At 37.4% G+C, this 22736-nt stretch overlaps 1 protein-coding gene across 1 annotated transcript in view; it reads left to right on the top strand.

Annotated features, from left to right (window-relative positions):
• Positions 1–22736, top strand: part of PPP4R3A (protein phosphatase 4 regulatory subunit 3A) — a 33343-nt gene that overhangs the window by 8878 nt on the left and 1729 nt on the right. Inside the window, exons 3-14 of the mRNA XM_015865275.2 lie at positions 4888–4986; positions 7283–7900; positions 15560–15637; positions 15740–15856; positions 16361–16477; positions 17420–17551; positions 17644–17746; positions 18634–18792; positions 18987–19156; positions 20063–20205; positions 21427–21617; positions 22100–22326. Of these exons, the coding sequence (XP_015720761.1) occupies positions 4888–4986; positions 7283–7900; positions 15560–15637; positions 15740–15856; positions 16361–16477; positions 17420–17551; positions 17644–17746; positions 18634–18792; positions 18987–19156; positions 20063–20205; positions 21427–21617; positions 22100–22326 (2154 nt within the window). The remainder of the gene's footprint in view (positions 1–4887; positions 4987–7282; positions 7901–15559; positions 15638–15739; positions 15857–16360; positions 16478–17419; positions 17552–17643; positions 17747–18633; positions 18793–18986; positions 19157–20062; positions 20206–21426; positions 21618–22099; positions 22327–22736) is intronic.

The raw sequence follows: 22736 nt of genomic DNA, 5'->3' as shown, positions 1-22736 counted from the left end.
TGAAGTTTGGTTGTTCTTTTTTTTCCACTAGCATGAACACCTTCTACCTGTCCTGCAGAAATTTCAGCAGCATGGAACAGGTTGCCTTTTTAATTTCAAGCATTACAAGTTCTGTAATCAGGGCTTACATACGCATGTTCTATGGTAACTGCCCAGCTCAGATCTTTATTTGTAAAAATAATGATGAAGACCTGAGCAGAAGTTTGCTTTGCTCCCTCCTGTCTCTTGGCATGTAAAACATCCTTGGAGACTATGAGAATCATGTGAACTTCAAGTCAAAACTCAAAAAAAAAAAAGTGCATCAGAGCAACCACTTGTGTTCCTGTACATTATCATTTTATTATGAGAAACCAACAAAACATACAATGGTACAACTTTATGAAATATACCGGATTTAGTTCTATAGCCCACAGCTTAAAAGCAAGTTCTGTTTAGTAAGTGGACAGAAAGCTGATAGAAGTGTGAAGTTGGGAATGCATTTTAATGCACTTTGACAGAGCTTCAGCAGTAGAACAGTGAAGATTTGTATCATCCATGTACATTTTGTAGCCCAGTGATGAAGTACGTGTTGCATCCTTCCTGTGCCTGAAACAAAACTTCAGTACCTTACAGCTTATATCCATGTAGTCTTGCCTTTGTACTGCAGACTTTGGCATCTTGTGTCCTCTGCTTTGGCAGTTGTCTTTTCAGTTCCCCCCCAAGAATACAAAGCTTAGATTCATCTGGAGTATTTTTACTAGCTGTGTAGCTGGAAAGTATCTACCCCTGGATGATGAAGATCAAACTTGTTCGTCACAAAGATGCTTTTGAAAAAAACCGAAGATGCACTATTAGAATGCTCGAGAAGATGAACTTGTGATGCTTGCTGTCAGAAGCAACTGAACCAGCAGTGGAACTTTCAATAAAGTTTGTGCTTATTGTAGCTAAGATAGTAAGGAAGTGTGTGTTCTTTGTGGGGTGGGAAGAAAAGAGAGAGGGGTGTGACTGCTTGTGGTTGGTTTATTTTAAGTGGATGCTCAAATTTCTTTATCTTGACAAATTTTCTCATGAACTCCTTTTTTCTGCTGGCTATGGCTGCTAGGCCAGTGGATTGAGGCTCTGTTATATGAGTAAATTGACTTTTTCCACGGGTCAATTACATGAATATGCAGCTGTGAAGCAGCAAACTGGGGAAGTCAGGTATGACTGTTAAAGGCTCTCATAGAAGCCAACAGAAAACTTTTTGTCAGAAGACTAAATGTGGCCTTGATGTGTTATTCCAGTTTTGGAGCTAATCAGTTAGCACATGCAGATAACCAGGTTCTGCATGAAGAAGCACATAAAACCAAATTCTGAATTAGCTTTGCATTACATTAATGAGGTGAGACTTTTTTAACCTGAACGCTTTGCTGTAGTCTGCCATGATAGCTATGTATGTGTAACTCAACGAACCTGGATAGTGCCACTAGTTTATTTTATAAGAAATAAGTTAGGGACTGTACTTCTGATTGCAAGTTGAGTAACAAGATTCTAAGAACTGGTTTGTCATGCCATTTAAAATATAGGCCATGTCCAGGCTCAGAAGATAAGGCAGGCTGGCCATCAGGCTAGCCAGGAGGATAGAAAAAGCCTTACTCTGAACTTTCAGTTGGCTGTAGGAAGGGATTTGTTCACTCTTTTTAAACAAATAAATGATGTAAGGCTATCCAATTTGGAGTGCTGTTGCTTCTAGATAGTAGCCTCAGTCCCATGGGAATGAGTAATAGATGAGTAAGCGTTTACCTTTTGTTTTATATATATTTTCAGCGCTCACGAAAAAGAGCTGCAGAGGAGAAATAAGTTTTCTTGATCCTTATTGCATTAGGAAGGAGATCTAAAATCAAAGGTACTAGTTACTCTTGAATTCCTCTATGGAATTCCGGGGCTTGCTTTGGAGAATACAGGAATGTAGTACGACATATATACTAGTCAGCCTGCTAACAATTAAATAAAACTTTTTTGAAGTCTAATGAAAGCATGTCTGCTGATTAATGTAATGGGGGGAATGCGAAACTGGTGGTGTGCATCCAATCACCTTTCTATTAAGGAAAACAAGCTTTTGGGAACTTATTTCAAAAATAAATCATTTGGCAGATATTAAGCCCTGTCCATATAAATAAATTACCACTGTTTGCTGACTTAACCTATTGCAGAATGTTTTTGAAGATGAGCTTTTCAGGAATGAAATCTCAGGTGAAGATGCAGCTCATAGTAGCGGCTCTTTGAAAACCCAGCATCCTGTTTTTCTAACTCACCAGAGCCCATAAAGGAGCAACAGCAAAATGCCAAGTTGTATTTCAGAAGTTTTGACGTAGACTGTATGTTTACAGGAGCACCAAAAAATGAAACTCCTCTGGGACCTCTTTATGAGAATCTTGAGTGTACGTCTGCTAAAAAGAGCCCACGTTGAGAATTCTTGCCTAAGATTTACAATTGCGGATTATTTTTAAGCAATCATAATGAGCAATGATGCGAAAGTGAGGATGAATTGCTGTAAACTGTTTGAAGGCAACAACATTTTTTCTCTGTGCTAAGGTAATGGTGACACATCCAGCTGGCACCATTGTCAAAATATTTTTGTAAAGCAGCAAATGATTTTCATACTTGGAACAGCACATTGAACCATACAACCATACATAAGAAGTTTCCCAGTAGTCACAGTATCTTTCAGAAATCTTGCCAAGTGCTCTATTGCATCTTGAAAGATGTGAGGAATAAGAAGACTGGGATTCTTTGATAGTGCTCAATATTAAACGTTTTGATGATAAAACGTGTGTCTTTTGCCCATGACTTGACTGACACAATGTATCTGGGGTTTAACATTGCAGTTCCACATTTAAATTGTGTTTGATGACAAGACATAAAAACAAATTTCCGAACGTTCATTTTAGTTTTCCCACTCACTTCCTTGTCTTAAATGTACCCATTTTTTTCTGCATTATGGAGAAGATGTAATATTTGTGACCAGATTGAGCCCTAACGGTTTTCTGAGCAATCTAAGATTGGGGTTTTAATGTTTATAGGAGGTAATGTGTGGAGCTCATCTCTTTAGATCTCTAACCAGTAGCTAATGTTAAGGGCATTTAGGCATGCTCTTGGTTCTTGGGATGGAAGAAGCATCTTCCCATCTTTCTTAAGAAGTCTTAAGTAATTTCAGATGGATGCTTTTGAAGTAGCAAGACAACGTTTGGTGTTTAGAAGCAGTGTAGTCCTGTCCCATAGCTGAGATATCCGCAGCAGTTGGTCATTGCTTTGTTGTTTTTTTTTTCCTTTTGGGCCTTCACTCCCAACATTTTTGTAAACTATTTCCTATACCCATTATGTGTCAGCAGGACTTGATGTTGTCAATCTGTCATTACCAGAGTATTTGCACCATGAGCTGCCTTGCAGAGAATAAACTATTAACTGTGCCTTTCATATTTTGGAGGTGGTCTTCCTAAATCCCTTTCTTCTGTGTACCACCTCCTCCTCAGCCCTTTGGAAATGGAAAGGTGAACTATTTGCCATTTGCCAGGTAAACCTTTCAGTGCTCCGTGGTAGTACAGCTGCTCTGGTAATGGCAAATTGATTATGTTGTGTTGCTTGACTGAGTCCTGATGGAGCCAGGTGATCATGCTGCTCAGCTGTGATTAATTTCAAGAGTTTTCTTGTAGGTGAATATGGAAATCCAAATGTAAGATCTCTCTTCACTATTTGTTTAAATATTTGAATTGTATTAAGCCTGAACAATAATTAGTCTTAAACATTATACACGCGTGGCAAATTATAGTGCTTTTGCCAGTATTTAAGGTTAATTCCTCTAGGAATTATCACCATAAGGAAAACCTATGCATAATGAAGCTATAAGTCTATTCTGTGATTCTCAATGAAATGTGATGTCTCTTTTTTGCTAGTGAGTAAACATACATTTTAGCCTTAAGTGAAATGACGCCATTTCTTGAGGCTGTGTGTATTTAATGTGGCCATATTTCAGGTAGCTCTTACAGGAGGACAAGAAGACTTTAAAAATAAAATTTGGTTCAGTATATAATGCAGATTCGGATCTACTTTGTGGGTTTTTGTAAACTGTTTGGTAAACTTATCTTACTGCAGGGTCAGCTTTCCCTTTCTGTATGCCAGTTTTACATGCAATTTGATGGCTCTGATAAACTCCTTGTCTATTCAAATAAGTAAATAAGTAGATGGGAGCTTATGTTTCTGGGTAGTCAGTCTAACTAAGCACACTGCCAACTAACTTCTACAAATCTAGAATGAAACTTCCTTTCAGAAGTGCAGTTTGGAATGATGTGCGTGGTTCAGCATCACATGTAAGCAAACTCTCAGACATTTAACTCTGTGTATGTGTGTGTTCAAAGGTCTGTTTTCGCTTAACACTTGAGGTATTTTGTAGTTCCTTCAAGCAGCCGCTCTCTGCATTAGCACAGTGTTTCCTGGGGCTTGATAAAAAAAAGATCAAGACAGCGATTTTCACTTTCATCTTACAAAAGATTACAGTTTTGTTTGGTCCAGTTGAAGCAGCATTTAAAAAAAAAAGAAAAAAGCAGTATTAGTATTACTGTATCTTATCAGAGGATACATTGAGCTAAACATAGGTGTTATAGATAAACCTTTTGAGATTAGCAATTTTATGATTGTATGAATAGTGAACTAAGACTTTCAAAGTTATTTTAGAAGGTACTTATTCTGATTTATGAAGAAATGTCTTTAATCCTAAGAAGGGAAGTAGGATGTTCTCATTTGCTCTGCAATACCATCCTGTGGTAAGTAAGTGTCAAGATATACTTATTTGAAGATTTTACTCTTTAAGCGTTATCTTGGAAAATCAAACACAAATTGCCTGAAATGAAAAATCACCTCCTCTCTTTACAGGATACCTTGATTGTGTGGTCTGAAGCAGAGAACTATGACTTAGCACTGAGTTTTCAAGAAAAAGCTGGCTGTGATGAAATATGGGAAAAGATCTGTCAGGTAAGTTGGAGATGAAAGGCTGAGACACCAGAATCATTCTGTGTTCAAAATTTGTAGCCTCTTCTAAGAATGTGAATGTGCACAGAGTAGATAGGAATTGAAAACAAAACTGCCATCTTTTCCACCTTGGATGTTTAAGTTAAAAAACTTTCTCCCAGAAATCTGATAAAAACTATGATTTTTTTAGAGCTTTTTAAGGTCGTTTTGTTCAACATAACTTTATAGATCTTTTACCTCCCAAGGAGGTTGAGCACCAAACTGAGTGTTCAGCAAGTTTCCTAACAATCACAATGTTAACTTTTTCGTAGCGAGAAGAATGTACAAGTTCTTAGTTGATTTTGTAATGTATTTCCTATGAATTTGACTGTAATTTTTATTTTTATCCATTTTTCTTTCTTCTGTCTCTCTTGTCCTTCTAGTTCATATGAGGGCAATATTGAGTTTCTCAAGAGAAACCCATGTACATGACATTGCTTCTGTTGACTGTCAGGTTGTGAAAGAGTGATTTTGTAGTTGAAGTAGGAGACAGCTCTGTCTCTCTGTGTTATCACCACAGAGCTATAATTCTTAGGCTTTAAAGAATCAGGCAGTTCATATGTAGCATGCAGGTATTTTAACATGTACTAATTAACTTACTGTGTTTTACCACTAAGTTTCTGACTATATGGTCATAGAAATAGTACTGTTATGGAACAATGTGCTCAGTTGTTTCTTACTGACTGACCCAAAAGAATGTAGTCAGTATATTCACTGATAGTGGTTCAGTTTGTCATTTGTTGGTTTTATTGTTTTTTTTTTTAATTTTTATTAATTCCAAGCCTTGCAACTTTTCTTAATTGCTATGCTACATTAGGTGGAATTTCTCTGATTTTTCCTAATAACTCCTTCCTCATGTGCACCCTTCTTGTCCACCTGTAGCTTATTTTCACTGATTTCAGAAATAAAGCAAATGAAATCAGGTTTCATAACTGCTTGTGGCTGGGTCCCCTTTTTAACTCCTGAATCTTTTCAATGCTTTTCCAGCTTTGTAAGTAAGTATGGAAGCATTTTTAAGAACCTCAGCAGTTAAAGGACCAAAAGTTGGGGGCAGAAACAAAATGGGGGAGAGGGGAAATTGTGTTCTTGGGAAACACCCAGATAAGAAACCCAGCTTCCTCAGCCTCTAAATAAAGAGCTAGTATTTTTGTAAGAATCCAGTCTCTTTACAATAGCGTGGTCTCAAAACAGGATGTATTTTTGTCTTGTGTACTTTCAAGATCTTACGTTTCCTCAGTTGTTACAGCTTTTTCTAAAAGGAAAACTTTGATACCACTTACACTGTAAGTGGTTGATGATGAAGAAGCAGAAGAATAAGTGGCCTTTAACTGTACTCTGGGTTTTAATCCATGTATAGGCTTGTTAGCCATGGATTGTTATTTCTCCCAGATTTTCATTTATTTATTTATTTATTTATTTATTTATTTATTTTCCTGATGTGCAGGTTTAAAAAGAACTGCACCTTCTGCCCTTTTATGTATCTACATTTCTAGATTTGACATGTGGATGCTACAGTTAAGATGTAGTTAAAGCTGAAACACTCTGATGCCCAAGCATCTGTCTTAGTTTTTTTTACTAACTTGTACTTTACAGTTTTGTGACTGTGTCTTTAGAGATCTCTCTTACTGTCTCCCTTGTTTTCTTCTTCTGAGAGCTCCAGATTTTTACTACTCATTAGTAAATGTTGGTTTGGGGTTTTGTGTTTTTAAGGGCTTTGTAGATTTTACTTTGGATTCTTTGCCTCTGTTGAGTGTTTGGGGAGTGCATGATAACAGACTTTGACTTGAGGCTTGTTCTCTTGTCCTGAAAATGTTAACAAGACTGGCCTGCCTACTCTGAGCTTGCAGAAGCGATGAGAAGCATTAAGAGCAGATAAACAACCTTAGTTGAATATTAACAACTGTCACTGCAATAATGTTATACTGGTCTGTATGTGAAAACTTATCCACAGAGAATAATGAATAGAAGTAAATAGCCTAGCACAGTCATCTATAGAAATGTTGTGGTCCCTGTTAGTCATTATGAATATCCTTCTGTATTTGGAATACTCTGATTTTTGTAAAGTATTCTGTATGAAGAAATCTTTTAATTGTTTCTTGCCTTCCAACCAGCTATACTCAATGTGAAACATACATGTGCACTTCTGCTTCGAGTATACAAATAAAAGGCACGTGATGTTTGAAATGGTATTTTTTGAAGAAAAACATTGTAATGGTAGGAAATATAAAACTTCATTTTTTGAAAGCCTGTTGTTTTATAGGTTCAAGGCAAAGACCCCTCTGTCGATATTACTCAGGACCTTGTCGATGAGTCTGAGGAAGAACGTTTTGATGACATGTCATCCCCGGGTCTTGAATTACCATCTTGTGAATTAAGTCGACTAGAAGAAATTGCAGAACTTGTGGCGTCTTCACTGCCTTCACCGTTACGCCGTGAAAAGCTGGCGCTAGCACTGGAAAATGAGGGCTACATTAAGAAGCTCTTAGAAATTTTTCACGTGTGTGAAGACTTGGAGAACATTGAAGGACTACACCACTTATATGAAATTATCAAGGGAATCTTCCTTTTGAACAGAACTGCACTTTTCGAAGTCATGTTTTCCGAGGAATGTATAATGGACGTAATTGGATGCCTAGAATATGATCCGTCTTTATCACAGTCACGAAAACACAGGGAATTTCTGACTAAAACAGCAAAATTTAAAGAGGTGATTCCTATATCTGATCCAGAATTGAAGCAAAAAATACATCAGACATACAGAGTGCAGTATATTCAAGATATGGTCCTACCCACTCCCTCAGTTTTTGAGGAAAATATGCTATCAACGCTTCATTCTTTCATCTTTTTTAATAAAGTGGAAATAGTTGGTATGTTACAGGTAAGTGTAAGAATTTCACTGTCTCTTTGTTTGACCTTGGACAGAGAAAGTTGGTTAATATTTCCTGGAAAGGCTGAGTTGCTTCAGCGAAACCTTCAGTTATTCTGAAAGTCATTTTCAAATGCTATGTGAAGAAAAGATGTGGAATTTGAATACCAAGCTGTTAGGTATACATTTTTAACATGCAGATTTTAGGCTGTGTTCTTTTTAACCAGTGATTTAAATGAAGCAAACATATGTAGAGTTCCCAGCAGACTTGGTTGGAGTAAATAGTTCTGTTTGCATTTAAAGTCCCTAAATAAGACTGCATGAGACGACCAGTTTTCCATGATGTGTTAGTGCAAGTATGAAGAGATTATGTGTAACCAGTGCTTTAGGTTTCTTACCTACACATTTGAAGTATTCTGCACCGGCCCATGAAATTCCTCAACTGTGAATAGGTGGCACATCTTTATACTGGGAGCTTCCTACAGTTTTAAAGAAAACTTCTTTAAATTGTCACGGCTCATGTATTTGGTTTGTAAAATTAATTATCAGCATCACATTTCTCCTAACTTTTAAAGAACAAAAATTCTTTGTAGGGGCTTTCTGATCTGGAGCAGTGGACAAAATGCGAGATGCTGCTGGTTATGTGAATCATTTTAATCTTCAGTTGAATCTCAGTGTGTGCCTTGTTTTGTTTCCTGAAAAATACAAGAGAAAAAGAGTGAAAAATACATTTGATAGCTCATGTTGCAAATCAGTGTCAAAACTAGTCCTGCTTTTCCACCCACCTCACATAGTTATCAGAATGCTGATCTTATTGAACCCAGTTGCTTGAACCTGAATCTGTTGTGTCCACCCACAGAGTATTTGGTAAGCAGCCAGGTACAGGCGCCCAGGCCTGGCAGCTGAGGCACATGCCTTGTGGAAGGACTGTCACTTGGTTGAGAAGACAGATAGAGCACCAAGGACATCTTGAATATTACTAGGCTTCTTCATATCTGTATGTGTGTTCAATGAACAAAAACACAACATGCACCTGACTAAAACACTCAGAAAGCCTCTGTCATCTTGTGGTCGTTGGTTTGTGAAAACATCCAAACTTGACATTGGGATTGCTGAAAAAGATTCAGTTGTTTCCTCCTGAGTATCCAGTGTGACATGTGTCTCTGTAATACTTTTACGTCCTTGCAAGAATTGCTAAAGCAAAGTCCTGAGGATGATGCTTGAGAAGGAGAGTAATTATTCTGGGTGTCATGTCAGTGGCTGCTACTGGCTTTGCTATGTTGAAAAGGAAACAGGGAGCTAGAAGGGGGACCTGATGCTGTAAAATCAGAAGGGCATGCTTACTTACTGGGAAAAACTGAGGGTAACTTGACATAGTGACTGATTTGTTTGTTGGTTTTGTCTCTCTTAAAATCTGTCCCATGTTTGAAACATGGAAGATAAGCTTGGGTTAACATACAAAGATTCAGTGTGGTTGCAAAACTTGTCAGTTGCAGTTTATAGATGAAGTAGTGATTTGAGTCTGATTTTGATTTGTTTGACTGCAAATTTCTGAACCTTATCTTCTACTGTTATTTGAGAATGAACTGTGTGCTCTTTGTTGTAGAGCAGAAGAATTAGCATTGCAAAACTTTAAAAGTAAGATAGATATTTCAAGTTGTTCAGGTGCTTTCTACAGCTTGTGGGAGCCTGAGTGGTACCACACAAGGCATAAGATATACCCGTGGTATATTGTATTTCCTGGTCCTTCTTTAATACTCCTCTTAAAACATTGAGAGGGAACTCTAGTACATAAATAAGAATCTGTTTGACAGAAATGTTGCTGATAATTCTTGTTGAAGGAACTAAAAGAGAATATCACAAATTATAAGAACATCACATTTCCAAGAGATTAAAAGGCTTTATTGATTTTTTCTATTCTTGTAGTGTAGCTGTAAGTCATGGTTTAAACCTGTTACCTGGCATTTCTTTATTCATTTGCTTATGGAGCAGCATGTTGAGTTGCACTTTTCTCTTTCTTCCCTTTCTCCATCCCCCACGCTCAGTCCCTGTATAAAAATGTATATTGGTTCTTTATTTATAAATAGGATAATAGATAAATACTACTCTGAGATAAGAATTAAAAGACTGTTTTTATTCATTTAGCTTCTGTAACTAATTTTTAAGGTATTTCTTCTTTTAGTGTATGGTTTAGTGTGCACTTCTGTAGCTGTTTATATCACAATACTTTGATGAGGGCCTTAATTTATGGAAGATGTAAAATTATCTTCGTCTACATTCTGGCCACTGGAGTTCCTGGCATTCTCAGTTTTACACGTGGGACATCCTAATGCTCACTGACCATATGTATGTACATAAAAAGTTGTTTATTTTGTAACTCATGATTATTTGAGATGTTTCTGGAATGCATCATGGTGGTTTATTGGGAGACGCAAATGAATCTTAAGTCCTTAGTTGATGTGTCATACAAGGTTGGTGTGCTTCTGCTGTTGACTTTAAATTGGCTGTTCAGGACTGAGTCGGTGACTAAGGAGATGTCTTTGTCTTCAGTAAGTTTTATGTCTCACATTAGAAGTAAACCCTTCTCCATGAATCATTTATAGCCTGTGCCATGTTGCCGCTGCTGTGTATGCGACTGGATTGCTTTGTGTTCTATTCATTTCGCTGAAGGAAGGGAGAAGGAAAACTATTAGTTCCACCATGAAAAGAGAAGCTGTGAAAGAGCCTCCTTTGCATCAGACTGCATGGTAACTGAAGTATACTCAAGCATACCTTGCTTACAGAAAGGTGACAAGACATTTGAACTAGGTGGTGCAGTTTGTGTCCTGTGCTTTTTGACAGGCCATTTGACTTTATTCTGAATTGATCAGTGTTCTGCTTAAGGCATTTGGTATCCAAATAGGGCTTCATTTAAGGTCAGCTTTTCAACTATAATTTGTTAATTCCATGAAGACACCTGCTTGCTTCCTTTGGCTTTCTCTGGTAAATGACTTTTGTGCATCCTGCGGTAAAACTAAGTACAGAGAATTGGTCACCTTTGGTACTTGGGCTTATGAACTGAATTCCTCCTTCTTCATTAAAGTTAGTTTTGCCATTATCTTTATACAAACACTTACCATGGTGGGCTCTTAGTAGAAATAGAGGTTAGTTTATTTGTGATGTAATCATCTTAATATTCATCATTTCGAGTCAAGATGTCACTTGTTGATTATGATGATAAACCCATGATACCAGCATTTCCAGTCTTCAGAATTAGCTGCTATTACCTACACAGTTACAGGTTTTAAGATACATAAGGTATGAAAGAGGTATATAACTTTATTTTCCAATTTCAGCTCCTCCTAATATGCATTCAGTGCTTGGGGTGCAGCCTGTTCTAGTCTTGATGTCATAGCCAACATTGCTGAAACGTGGGGCACATCAATTGTTGAGAGTAGGGGTGGGACAGGTGTGTGGTGTTTCTTACTTTATATGACGCTCTTTTGCAATAAGAATACATCCTAATGTTCATACTGGAGGTCACCAGTTCCTTTCCCTTTGTATTATTAACTAGTTCTTAAAAAACAAAACAAAAACTTGCAAAACTGCGCCATAGAGTGAGCAAACACTATTTCCTTCCATTCTCTCCCCCCTTTTCTCAATGGCCTGTTCTCTTTGCCAGCAAGATCCTATGGTGTTTTTAATTCCAGAATACAGACTGTTAGGTGCACTTTGTGGTTGTTCAGACTGCGGTCTTTTCTTTTTAGGGGACTGGGGAGTGGAAAGGGAAGATTTGGTACCTGTTAAACTAATTCACGTGCCTAGCTGAATGGCCATCACAGGACAGTACTGGTAAATCAGCTTCTGTAATTACAAAAATGGCATTACTGACAGTCCCACACCCTTTTCATTAACTAAGGGGTTGAAGACATGTAGGTATATCTCTATGCTTTATTAGGTGCCTGTGATAATAAGCTGGCATATAATGGTTGTTTGCAGAGAGCTGCTTATTCTTGGCAGAAACCCGGGGACGTAAATGAATAGTCTGCAGGTGTTGTGGAGGAAGAGCGGTGTCAGTGCATGCGGGCAGTGCTGCCTAAATGTGTGAGGATGGGAATATGTGCAGGTCAGCTGTTTTACAGCAGTTAACTGCAGCTTCTCAGGACTAACTCTGGAGATTTGCTTCACAGAGAAATTTTCTTGCAGTACAGTGTGAAAGAATGCCACCTACTGTGGGAAATGACTGAAGGGAAAAGGTTTGCCTTTGGTGCGTGCGAATGATTTCTGAGTTTAACTTCATTGAAGAAAATGATTGTTGATCTGTGCAGAAACTCCAGAGGTGGTTGGGTGGCTCCTGCTGCTATTTCAGCACATTGACTCGAGCAGAAATAGCTCATTGATAGTGAGTGAAGGCATGTGTGGGAAGACAGCGTGAGATAAAGGAGATTGGAACATTTTAAACTGTGAAGTCTTCTGGTGTGGCTGCAGGAAGGGAGTGTACGTTGGAAACTGTAATTTTCAGTTTGCTGGTAGTATTTTATCAAACTTAAACTTTCTGGGCTGAAGTACTAAGAATGAGTACAGAGATGGGAAGGGGGGTGGAAATTATACACTTTCTTCAGCTTAGGTTTTGCTGAGTTTCTTGGGTTTTTGTATTATTTTATGTTCTGAGAAAGGAATGGGTTTCATAATTTATGTGTAATCTCAGGCATGAAGTGTCTGCTAACTGAAAATTAACTATACTTCAGACTATGATTGTTAATGCTTTTTGAAGTGACCTTTGGAGGACAAGGATTTCTTTGAAAGTTTGTTCACAAATATCTATAGGGCTTTCTCGAGCATCTTCCTTCATCTGGGGTTTTTCTTCTTTTTGAAACTGAGAAATGACTGACTGGGTACATGACCTGGCTTCATTTATCTTCACAAAGCATATAAAATCCTAGGAGCATCTGCTCAGATCCTGCAGAAGCATAAGTGAATATTCTTAGTGTTTGGCATATGGATAGTTTAAGTATTGCATATGTAATAATTCATGTGCATAGGGAGAAATGTAGCTAGATTGTATAATTACCATGCAAACTATCTTTTGCAGCTTTAGTCTTTCTTAGAAAACACTGATGACTTCCACAGCTTCTGATATATATCCTAATAGGTTTGATATTTGTCTGCTAAGAGGCCACATACTGCAAAGAGTTATGCATGTACTCTGTGTTTACTTCAGAAATGTGTTTTTGAAGGATTTTTCCAAGTTGGAAAAAATGAAAGCCAGAAAACATACACACTTGTGTAATTCTAGCATTCAGTGTGGGCTCTTTGTGACTTCTAAAGTAGGAACTCTGCTTCCACATTGTGCTTTTCCTTAGGCTGTTGGGTTACTCAGAAATCTAACTTCAGATACGTTACTCTCATCAGCAATCTTACAGCTCAAGAATCATGTGTTTTGAATGTTCCTCGTGTTCACAAGTCTTCACATCAGTAAGGACATGTCTACCGTTAATTAAGCATCTGGAATGAAGCTGCATCTGAATGCATTTCAGGGCTAGGACGTTTCCACAAAGTTAGTAACGGGTTGTTTTTGTTTTCTTGGAGTAGCCATCACTTAATGCGTATTGTCCACTTGAGGTGAAGGCACCAGTGTTCAGAAGTGCCAGGTTGCAAGTTGCAGCTGTTTGCAAGGCTGGGCACAGGGTACAGGGGCTGCCCCTGCATTGGGTGGCCATGGTGGGAGGTGGGACTCAGAGCTGTGCTGGGGCTTCAGTCTGGTTCCACCTGTCGGGTTCCACCTGCAGGGATTGGGGAACGTGTCCTCTTTACACATTCTGTCTCAAATCATTTGGTACTTAGGCTAATACTCTGTACTTTCTTTTGTTCTGTAGAAGTACGCTCAACATGGCTCTGATGTATCTAAAAGCCAAATTTCCCCCCTCCCAGTGATCATTCTGAGATATTATTGTGGTATTGACTTGAATGTACTTCCAGGTTTTATGGAAGAGACAAAAGTTTTCTTCCACAGTAAGAATGGAAACAGGGATTCCAGTGTCCAGCTGGGGATGAGCAAGCATCTTGTTGATACTTTTGATAGATGAGATCGGTTTTATATCACCTCAAAACAGCAGTGTTTTTAAATGTACTGCTGAACATGGAGAACTTGCATGTTCCTCGAAAGAAATGGTTGTATGCCCTGCTTTTTGTTATTTTTTGATTTGTGTAAATACCTGATGCCTCTACTGTACCTTAATTATATTTGCTGTAATGTCCAATTAGTTAAATATTAGAGTATGTCTGAAACCATGTGATGGCTGGACAGCAGGTAGACCGACATCCTTGTATTCCTTCATAACTGCTGGAATCAGTCATTCTGAACGTGTATGTCTGTTAAAGTCTGAAAGTCAGACCTTAGATTTCCTATGCTTGATCTTCCAGAGGGAAGCCTTTCTCATCTCTTTTAGTTTGGGTTTTGGAGCAGTCACAGCAGTAGCACCTTAAATTATGTCCGGAAATCATTATCTTTTATTGTCATTGTACTGTTGGGTTACATTAGAAGAAAGGCACAGCATCAAAGCAAGATGAGACACATGGCATTTTCCAAATACAGGTTTTGGTGGAGTGTGATGAAATGCCCTGTAGGGTTATAGCTCAAGCCAGCCTATTTTGGATTTATATGTGGTACCATGCGGGGAGCTTGGGTTGATTTGTGAAGGCCCTACAGCTGCACTAGCATGGCATGCCCTTGGAAATGAAGTACTTCCATGGTTCTGAATTGTTTTTATGTAAGCATAAGCAAGGCAACTTGGGTTTCTATGGCTGTGGTTTGGGGATGAAGAAAACAGTGTGTGGCGTTACTGACTTCATAAGAAGCTGCATTTTGGCAGCTTTATAAAAAATCTCTTTGGATCTCATGCAAAGGTATCAATTGCAAGCAAGTGCTCTCTGTTACTGTATAAGATTAAGGAAAGGACAGGGGGAGGGTAATTTCTGTTTTATTAACCTTCTGGTTATTAAGATTGTAAAGCTGATAGGGAGCTAAGTGCTACTATTTCCTCCAGTCGATACAAGTCTTTGACATGCTGGCTGCTGTTAAAGTAACTGCATGAAAATTGACTGGATTTTGATTGCTGCCAACCAACTTCCAATGAATGGTGTGTGCAATAGGAGCAGTTATTTTGATTTGGCTTTCAGTATTTAGCCTTTTTGTAACAGCAGGGAGATGGAATCTCACCTCATTCCTGATGTTAAGAACCTTCATCACATCTTGTTCTGCTGCAGACATCTCTAACATTCCACAGTGGTATGTGTGTATAAGGTTGAGTGTTGCGTGTATCAAATGCACAAACATTTGAAGCAAGTGTACTGTGTGGTTTGGTGGGAAGGATGTTGGACAAGGGAGAAGGTAGAGAATCATAGACAAAATAACAATGTCAGTAGAAGACTAAAAGAAGACAGCTGAAAGGTAATGTAAGGCGTATTGTAACTGAGAGTAAAACTGACGGTAAAAGTTGTGGAAGCAAAGACAAAAGATAGTAATTTGTTTGGAAAATGAAATAGAAAACTCTTGTTGGTATGATTAAATACTGTATACAACTGTGTGTTCTCTTTTAACTGCAGGAGGCATGGTTTAGAAGAAATTTATTTTACACTTGGATGCCTTTTGGTATTGTCAAATAAACAAATGGTATTGTTTTGCATTTGTAGGAAGATGAAAAATTTCTGACAGACTTTTTTGCACAACTAACAGATGAAGCTACAGATGATGACAAACGATGTGAATTGGTAAGAAATCCCTAAAATACTTATGAAACGGACAGCTACTGCAAAGTGTTAAACACAGCTGCTTTGTTGAATTACTGACTGCTGTGTGGTGTTGTGTTTCAGGTAAATTTTCTGAAAGAGTTTTGTGCATTCTCTCAAACACTGCAACCTCAAAACCGAGATGCGTTTTTCAAAACCCTATCAAATATGGGCATACTGCCGGCACTAGAAGTCATACTGGTAAGTCAGCCCCGTTTTCTTTGTGGTAACAACTTCTTCTATCTCCAGAGTTGTTGTTCTTTTTTAAATAGGTATGACAGACTCCAGTCATGTGATTTTCTGAAGCATTTGCTTCATTCATCTTGTCTCAGCTTGAAATTCAGCACCTTGTAATTATTTTTTTAACTTCAAAAGCAGTTCCAGCATGACACTGGTAAATGCCCTGAGCATTCTGATATTTTTGTATATTTTTTTCCATTCACATTCTCATCTTTATGTGCTCCTTGGTGTATAAGTAAGTAAGAAAGAAAGGGAGTAGACCAAATGGCAATGAAAACATAAAATGTATTTTACCCAGTAGCTATCAAATATACAATAAAAAGATAATTCAGTTTTAGAATACAGTTTTAATAACAGTTAGATATGATGTCTAGTGGATAATAACTAAAAGCTATATGGTTTCTGATCTTCATTCTTTTGAAACCTTTATTTTAAGGAAAAAAATGATTATATCTGATCTTCCAGGGTATGGATGATGCACAAGTACGAAGTGCAGCCACAGATATATTCTCATATTTAGTTGAATACAACCCATCCATGGTACGAGAGTTTGTCATGCAGGAAGCTCAGCAGAATGATGATGTAAGTAGAGGGTCGCCGTAAACGCGGGTTTCTGTTTTTTATTGAGGTTTGCGTTTCCTGGAGATCCTTGGTAACTGGTTAAAACAGAAATGTTTCAGTACATTTTTGTACAGGGGTTTGTTTATGTTTCTTGGAGATCCTTGGTGACTGATTAATACAGGATGGTAGTGTACAACTAGTAGTAAAAAAAGGTAGTTCAGAGTGGTTTTCAGTGGAGAAAAACATTCTGCCATTTCTGCAGAGGAGATAATGAATGTTTTCTTAAATCTGCCAAAAGCGTGGCAGAGGAATGGATGCTACTCGTGCTGTTCTTTCTGTACTGGAAGAGAAAAAATGGGGTAGCTGGACTTCCAACTGCTGGAAGTGCAGCCAGGATGCTGGAAATGCGGGTGTTGGTTCCAGCCACTTGCGCTGGGTGACTGTCCTCTTTTGTGAGGGACAGCAGTGACTGAACAACTTCAGTGCAGGGTTTGATAAATAGAAATATTATTTTGTGTTCTCACATGTTGTTCTGGTTTTCTGCATGCGCACATAGGGATTATTTTGAGGTGAAAATTCTTTCATCAAGTTTCATAGCACAGCAAAATTTAGAGTTATATGTTTATGGAAATGGAACGCTAGTATGTGTTAAGATTTAAACTTGTGAACTCTGAAAACACTTCCAAAAATCAGTTGAATTTTCAGACTGTTAATTATGTGTCCTACTTTGTTATTTCTGGAGCTTCCCTTCAGAGCGAATTCTAAAGATTCTTAACTTCAAAACCATTTTTAGTAGCTTTGAAAGATTCTTTGCTGCTTGTCTTCTTGCTGTGGAACAACCGCCCAAAATGTGTCACCAGAACACAGAGTTAACTTGCTTCTCCTAGGGTTTTTCTTTTTGGTGGAGAATAGTGTTAGAATTGGTTTTTAGATGAGTTTTTGTTCCTTTCTTTTTCCTGTTAGGATATACTACTCATCAACCTCATAATAGAGCACATGATTTGTGACACAGATCCAGAACTTGGAGGGGCAGTGCTACTAATGGGTTTGCTTCGTACCTTAGTTGATCCAGAAAATATGCTCGCCACTGCCAATGTAAGTAAATACCTTCAAATAAAATTTCAGTTGGATGTTTGGTGGTATGTTACATATGTAATTTTTTGTTTTATTTTATTTCAATCCTGTAGAAAACGGAAAAGACAGAGTTCTTGGGTTTCTTCTACAAACACTGTATGCATGTTCTGACAGCCCCTTTATTGGCCAATACTACAGAGGACAAGCCTAGCAAAGGTAATGCTGCGCTGGATGTTGGTTAAATCAGGGGCTGTTAAATTTAGACAGACACTTAGGTTTAGAATAGAGTAAATGTCAAAGGATATATTTTGTCTTATAAGAGTACCTGAGACTATGATAAATGATTTAAAGTATCATGTTTGCACACCAGATATATGTTTATACCAGAGAGGGTCCAAAAATGCTGCAGAGATCATGTGTGGCGCCACAGTACTTTGCAGAAAATAAGGATGTTGGTTGTACATCAGAGTAAGCCAATCATGAGAGTAATAAAGTGACTGTCCTTGCTGGCTGCTAGCAGCGGTACTATTTATTAGTATTAAAGCACATCCAAAATGAATGTGAAATGATGTACATAAATAAACATCTTAATTAACTGTGTAAATTTCCAAGGAATTAGTTTAATTGATCTGTTGGATCTCAGCTCGCCTCCAGATGGTTTTGAAGTGAGATTTTTTCTACTCCAAATGCTTGTGTTCTACAGTGATCAGTAATCTAGCAGTATTCCTAAAAAGTACAGCCTTTAAAAAATGATTCATTCGAATGTCTTCATTGTTTCTGTCTGCTTAAAAACAAAACATGAGTCACCTTTATTAGTACACTGCTGTGACTGTGTCCTAGAAATATTAAAAGAGGCTCTGTTTCTTCCATGCTACTTCTAAGAGGGTTTCCTGCCAGAGCTGTACAATTAGAAAATATCCAGTCCATTACAATCTAGTTCAGTTTCTATTTTAACAACTAAATATACCTTCCATCATATTCCCTAAGGCATCCGTGGGAAAATACAGGAAACTGTAGATGTTTACCAGACTGTGTTGGATATTTGAAGTAAACTTCTGGTGGTGACATCCTACTTAATTGGTTTTGTTTTGGTTTTGTTATAGATGATTTTCAGACAGCCCAACTCTTGGCATTAATACTGGAATTGCTAACTTTCTGTGTAGAACATCATACTTACCACATAAAGAACTACATCATCAACAAAGATATCCTGCGAAGGGTGCTTGTTCTCATGGCCTCAAAGCATGCTTTCTTGGCACTGTGTAAGTTCAAACGCTGAAGAATAAACCAGTATTTTGTGAGTGTGAATTGCTGTGAATCTTCATTCTTCTGGAAGAAAACTTCTCACAGATGAGACAGTTTGTTACTGAACATAGAAATTCTGCTGTTTTCCTCCGTGTTTCTTAAACAGATTTACAGATATCAGAATTAGTAAATAATAACGTTTCTGTTTCAGGTGCCCTTCGTTTCAAGAGAAAAATAATTGGACTAAAGGATGAATTCTACAACCGCTACATAATGAAAAGTTTTTTGTTTGAACCTGTGGTCAAAGCATTTCTGAATAATGGTTCCCGTTATAATTTGATGAACTCTGCCATAATAGAGATGTTTGAGTTTATCAGAGTGGTGAGTGATGTTATATGCTGAAGTTAATAACTACTTGCTTCACCTTCTAGCTCAAGTAGACTTGTTATTTGTGCCATATGTTTGTGACATTATGTTATCATGGTATGGCGTGATATGCCCACATGACACTGTTTAAATGAACTGTCTTTTTTGTTCTCAGTGTTAACATATTTATTCTTTCTTATGTTTGAGTGGTATGATGGTGTGAAAATTAAATTCACTCAGAACTCAATGTATTTACAGAGTCATAGAATGGCTGAGTTTGGAAGGGACATTGGTTTAGTTCCAGCCTCTCTGTCATAGGCAGGATTGCCACCCACAAGATCAGGGTCCAATCCAACCAGGTCTTAAATGCCTTCAGGGATGGGGCACCCACAGCTTCTCAGGGCAGCCTGTGCCAGCGCCTCACCACCCTCTTCAGTAAAGAGAGCACAGCATTCAGTTGGAATAGCAAACAAAGTTAGGTTTTTTGTAGAGGAGCTTGTCTGGCACTGTGTGGCCACAAAAAAAAAAAAAAAAAGCTTATATTGGTTTTGGTTTTTTTTTGTTTAGTAATTACAACAGATAATAGTTAATCTATCAGTATACAAATATTTACAATTTGCAGCAGGACATACTTGTCAGAGTTGGTTTTAGAATTGTTTTCTACTGGAATTTTAGATTCTCATATAACACTCATATAATTTGAAGCATATATTCTTAGAAGATTACTACTCTTATGTCTGCTTCTCTAATCATATATTTGAAGCTCTAAACTATATGTGGTGGTGTTTTTTGTCATAAGCTAATAATTATGTTTTCTATTGAATATTTAAAAAATAGTGTCTCCATTCCTTTTTATGTTGCATTTAGAAATAGATTCACTTGAAGCAAAATAAGTCACTTTGTGTTTGTTCCATTCTGTAGGAAGATATAAAATCTTTAACGGCTCATGTGATTGAAAATTATTGGAAAGCACTGGAAGACGTAGATTATGTGCAGACATTCAAAGGACTGAAACTACGATTTGAGCAACAAAGGGAAAGACAAGATAATCCAAAACTTGATAGGTAACGGGCTCTAAATTATTTTACTATGATTTCTGTTTTGGGAATAATGATGGGTTTTTCTGCAATAACAGGAAGAGTAAATAATTTCAACTTGATTGTATCTCATCTGCTGTTGAATTTAATTGATTGATAGTGTGATTTCCAGATGTATTACTTCAAACTCTTGATCAACTTTAAGGTAACATATTTGCTGAAGGCAGACACATTCCCTCCCTTCCCTTCCTGTAAAGAAGTAATGCTGTTCATCCATTTCAGCTTCAAGAAATACATATTCATACCATAGCCAGACTCAGCTTTTATTTTATTCTTACACCTTGTGTGTGGCTTTGCAAGTCTTGTCACAGACCATGTCCTAAGTGAAATAAACAGATATAAAAATGCAATAATCATAATAATTTGCCTACACATTTTAACAAAGAATAGTTCATCAGTCAGTAAGGAGGCCAACATTGGCATTAACATATTTGGAAACTGCCACTTAAGTAATAATAGAAGTAATAGTTTTCCAGTAGGAGCAAAACTTTAATATAAATGCAGTTTAAAATGCTGTATATCACATAGATCCAGGTTATAATGTTGGCAAGTTAAAATAGTTTTAGCATCCTGCTGCCTCTCCTAGGGAAAAAGGTGGTGGAGCAAAGATAGACCCACACTTAATAAATAATCAAAGGGAGTGGTAAAAGTAGCATGTGGTATCTGAGGCCCTTAAAAATAGAAAATACTGATACCAAACAAAAATGGCAGATGCAGCAGGAAGAGACGACTGTCTTTTTAATATACCTACTTTTTAAAAAATGTATTTGACCTTAAATGCTGATGGGTTATATTAAGTGCAATAAGAAGAAATGTCAGTGGTTTCTAAACTTCTTTTTACAACCTTTTATTTACCACTGCAAATGACTCCAAGTCTGAATGCAGCACAGACATTGATTTGAAATAACATCTAATTGTGCTGTTAGTAAACTACAGAATTTTGTACAGTTGGTCTGAATATTCTTACTAGAACTGTAAGTCATGTAATGCTACAGAAGAAATGTTTTTAATGTTATTTGCATTGAAAATACAAATTGAAGTTGCACATTTGCAAATGATTTGCTGTACTAAAGATACTGACTACAGTATTTGCATCCATAAAATGTCCATGTAAATGTCAAGTAGGTGTTTTGTTATTGATGCGAGCTGATTGTTGAATCATAGTTTTTAAAACTTACTGTTCTTCAGTATGCGCTCCATTTTGAGAAACCACAGATACAGGAGGGATGCAAGAACCCTGGAGGATGAGGAGGAAATGTGGTTTAATACTGATGAAGATGATATGGAAGATGGAGAGGCAGTGGTACCCCCTTCTGACAAAACTAAAAATGATGAAGATATTATGGACCCTATAAGTAAATTCATGGAGAGGAAAAAATGTAAGTGATGAAAAGAATGACGTATGGCCTGTACAGAAAATGTAATTTGTATTCTGTGGTCATACTGAAGTGAAGCTTTTTATTCCTTTTTTTATTGAAGGTCACAGATTTAGGAATTGACACTGAGCTGTTGAACAACCACTTCAAATAAGTTTTATTATCTCTAAAAACCAAGTGATGCAAAAGCGTGTTTACTTCTTAAAGCATCTAAGTGATGATACTGGCTGATAGTCAGGCTTTTCCAAGGTCTATTCAGATTTATTCAGAACTTTCCACGTTCCTTGTGATGTTTTTGGTGGAATAAATAAGTGTTTGTTCCTGGCCAGTGACAACAGCAGCCAGGTGTAGTATAGGAGCAGGAAGAAAATCTATTATCGCTCTTATCAAGTTGTGCATGAAGTATTTTCCCACACAGAAAAATGATATGTCATTATTTGTTCAATAATGTTGCATTGGTTTTTGTTTTCGTGTTTCCTGTGCAGTAAAAGAGAGTGAAGAAAAGGAAGTTCTTCTGAAAACAAACCTTTCAGGTCGTCAGAGCCCAAGTTTCAAGCTTTCCTTTTCCAGCGGGACAAAATCTAATCTTAGCAGTCAGTCATCTGCAAGTAATCTGCCTGGATCCCCAGGTTCTCCCGGATCTCCAGGATCCCCTGGGTCTCCGGGGTCCGTTTCTAAAAGCACATCTCAGATGGCAGCTATTACAACTAAGGTAATTTTCAACAGAAGTAGTCTGACTTCATTGTTATAGACTGGGAATTTTCTTTAGCATGTTTCTGAAGTTGGTGGGGATTCTGACATACTAAGCAGTTGTGGACTGTATGGTTTGTGCATGCTTTTTGTCTAATGTTTAGTATTTTCCAGATCTCCTATATATAAAAAGAAAAAATAAAAGCTCTGTTTATGCCCAAATACATAATTTTTGTACCATGTCTCTCAGGTGGTACAATTCTTTAAGTATGGAATGGAGTCTTTACATATGGAATATATGCATTCACTATTAACTTCACATTTTCAATGATGATAGAACAAGGAATGTTCAGACTACACTGAATATGCAGTGCACTGAAAAAACTAATAAATTCAAGCATTAATTCCTTTTTTTTTTCAGTGTAACATGCA

Source organism: Coturnix japonica, chromosome 5 (assembly GCF_001577835.2).
Source record: "Coturnix japonica isolate 7356 chromosome 5, Coturnix japonica 2.1, whole genome shotgun sequence".
Taxonomy (NCBI): domain Eukaryota; kingdom Metazoa; phylum Chordata; class Aves; order Galliformes; family Phasianidae; genus Coturnix; species Coturnix japonica.
This window is presented reverse-complemented; position numbering and strand designations above follow the sequence as displayed.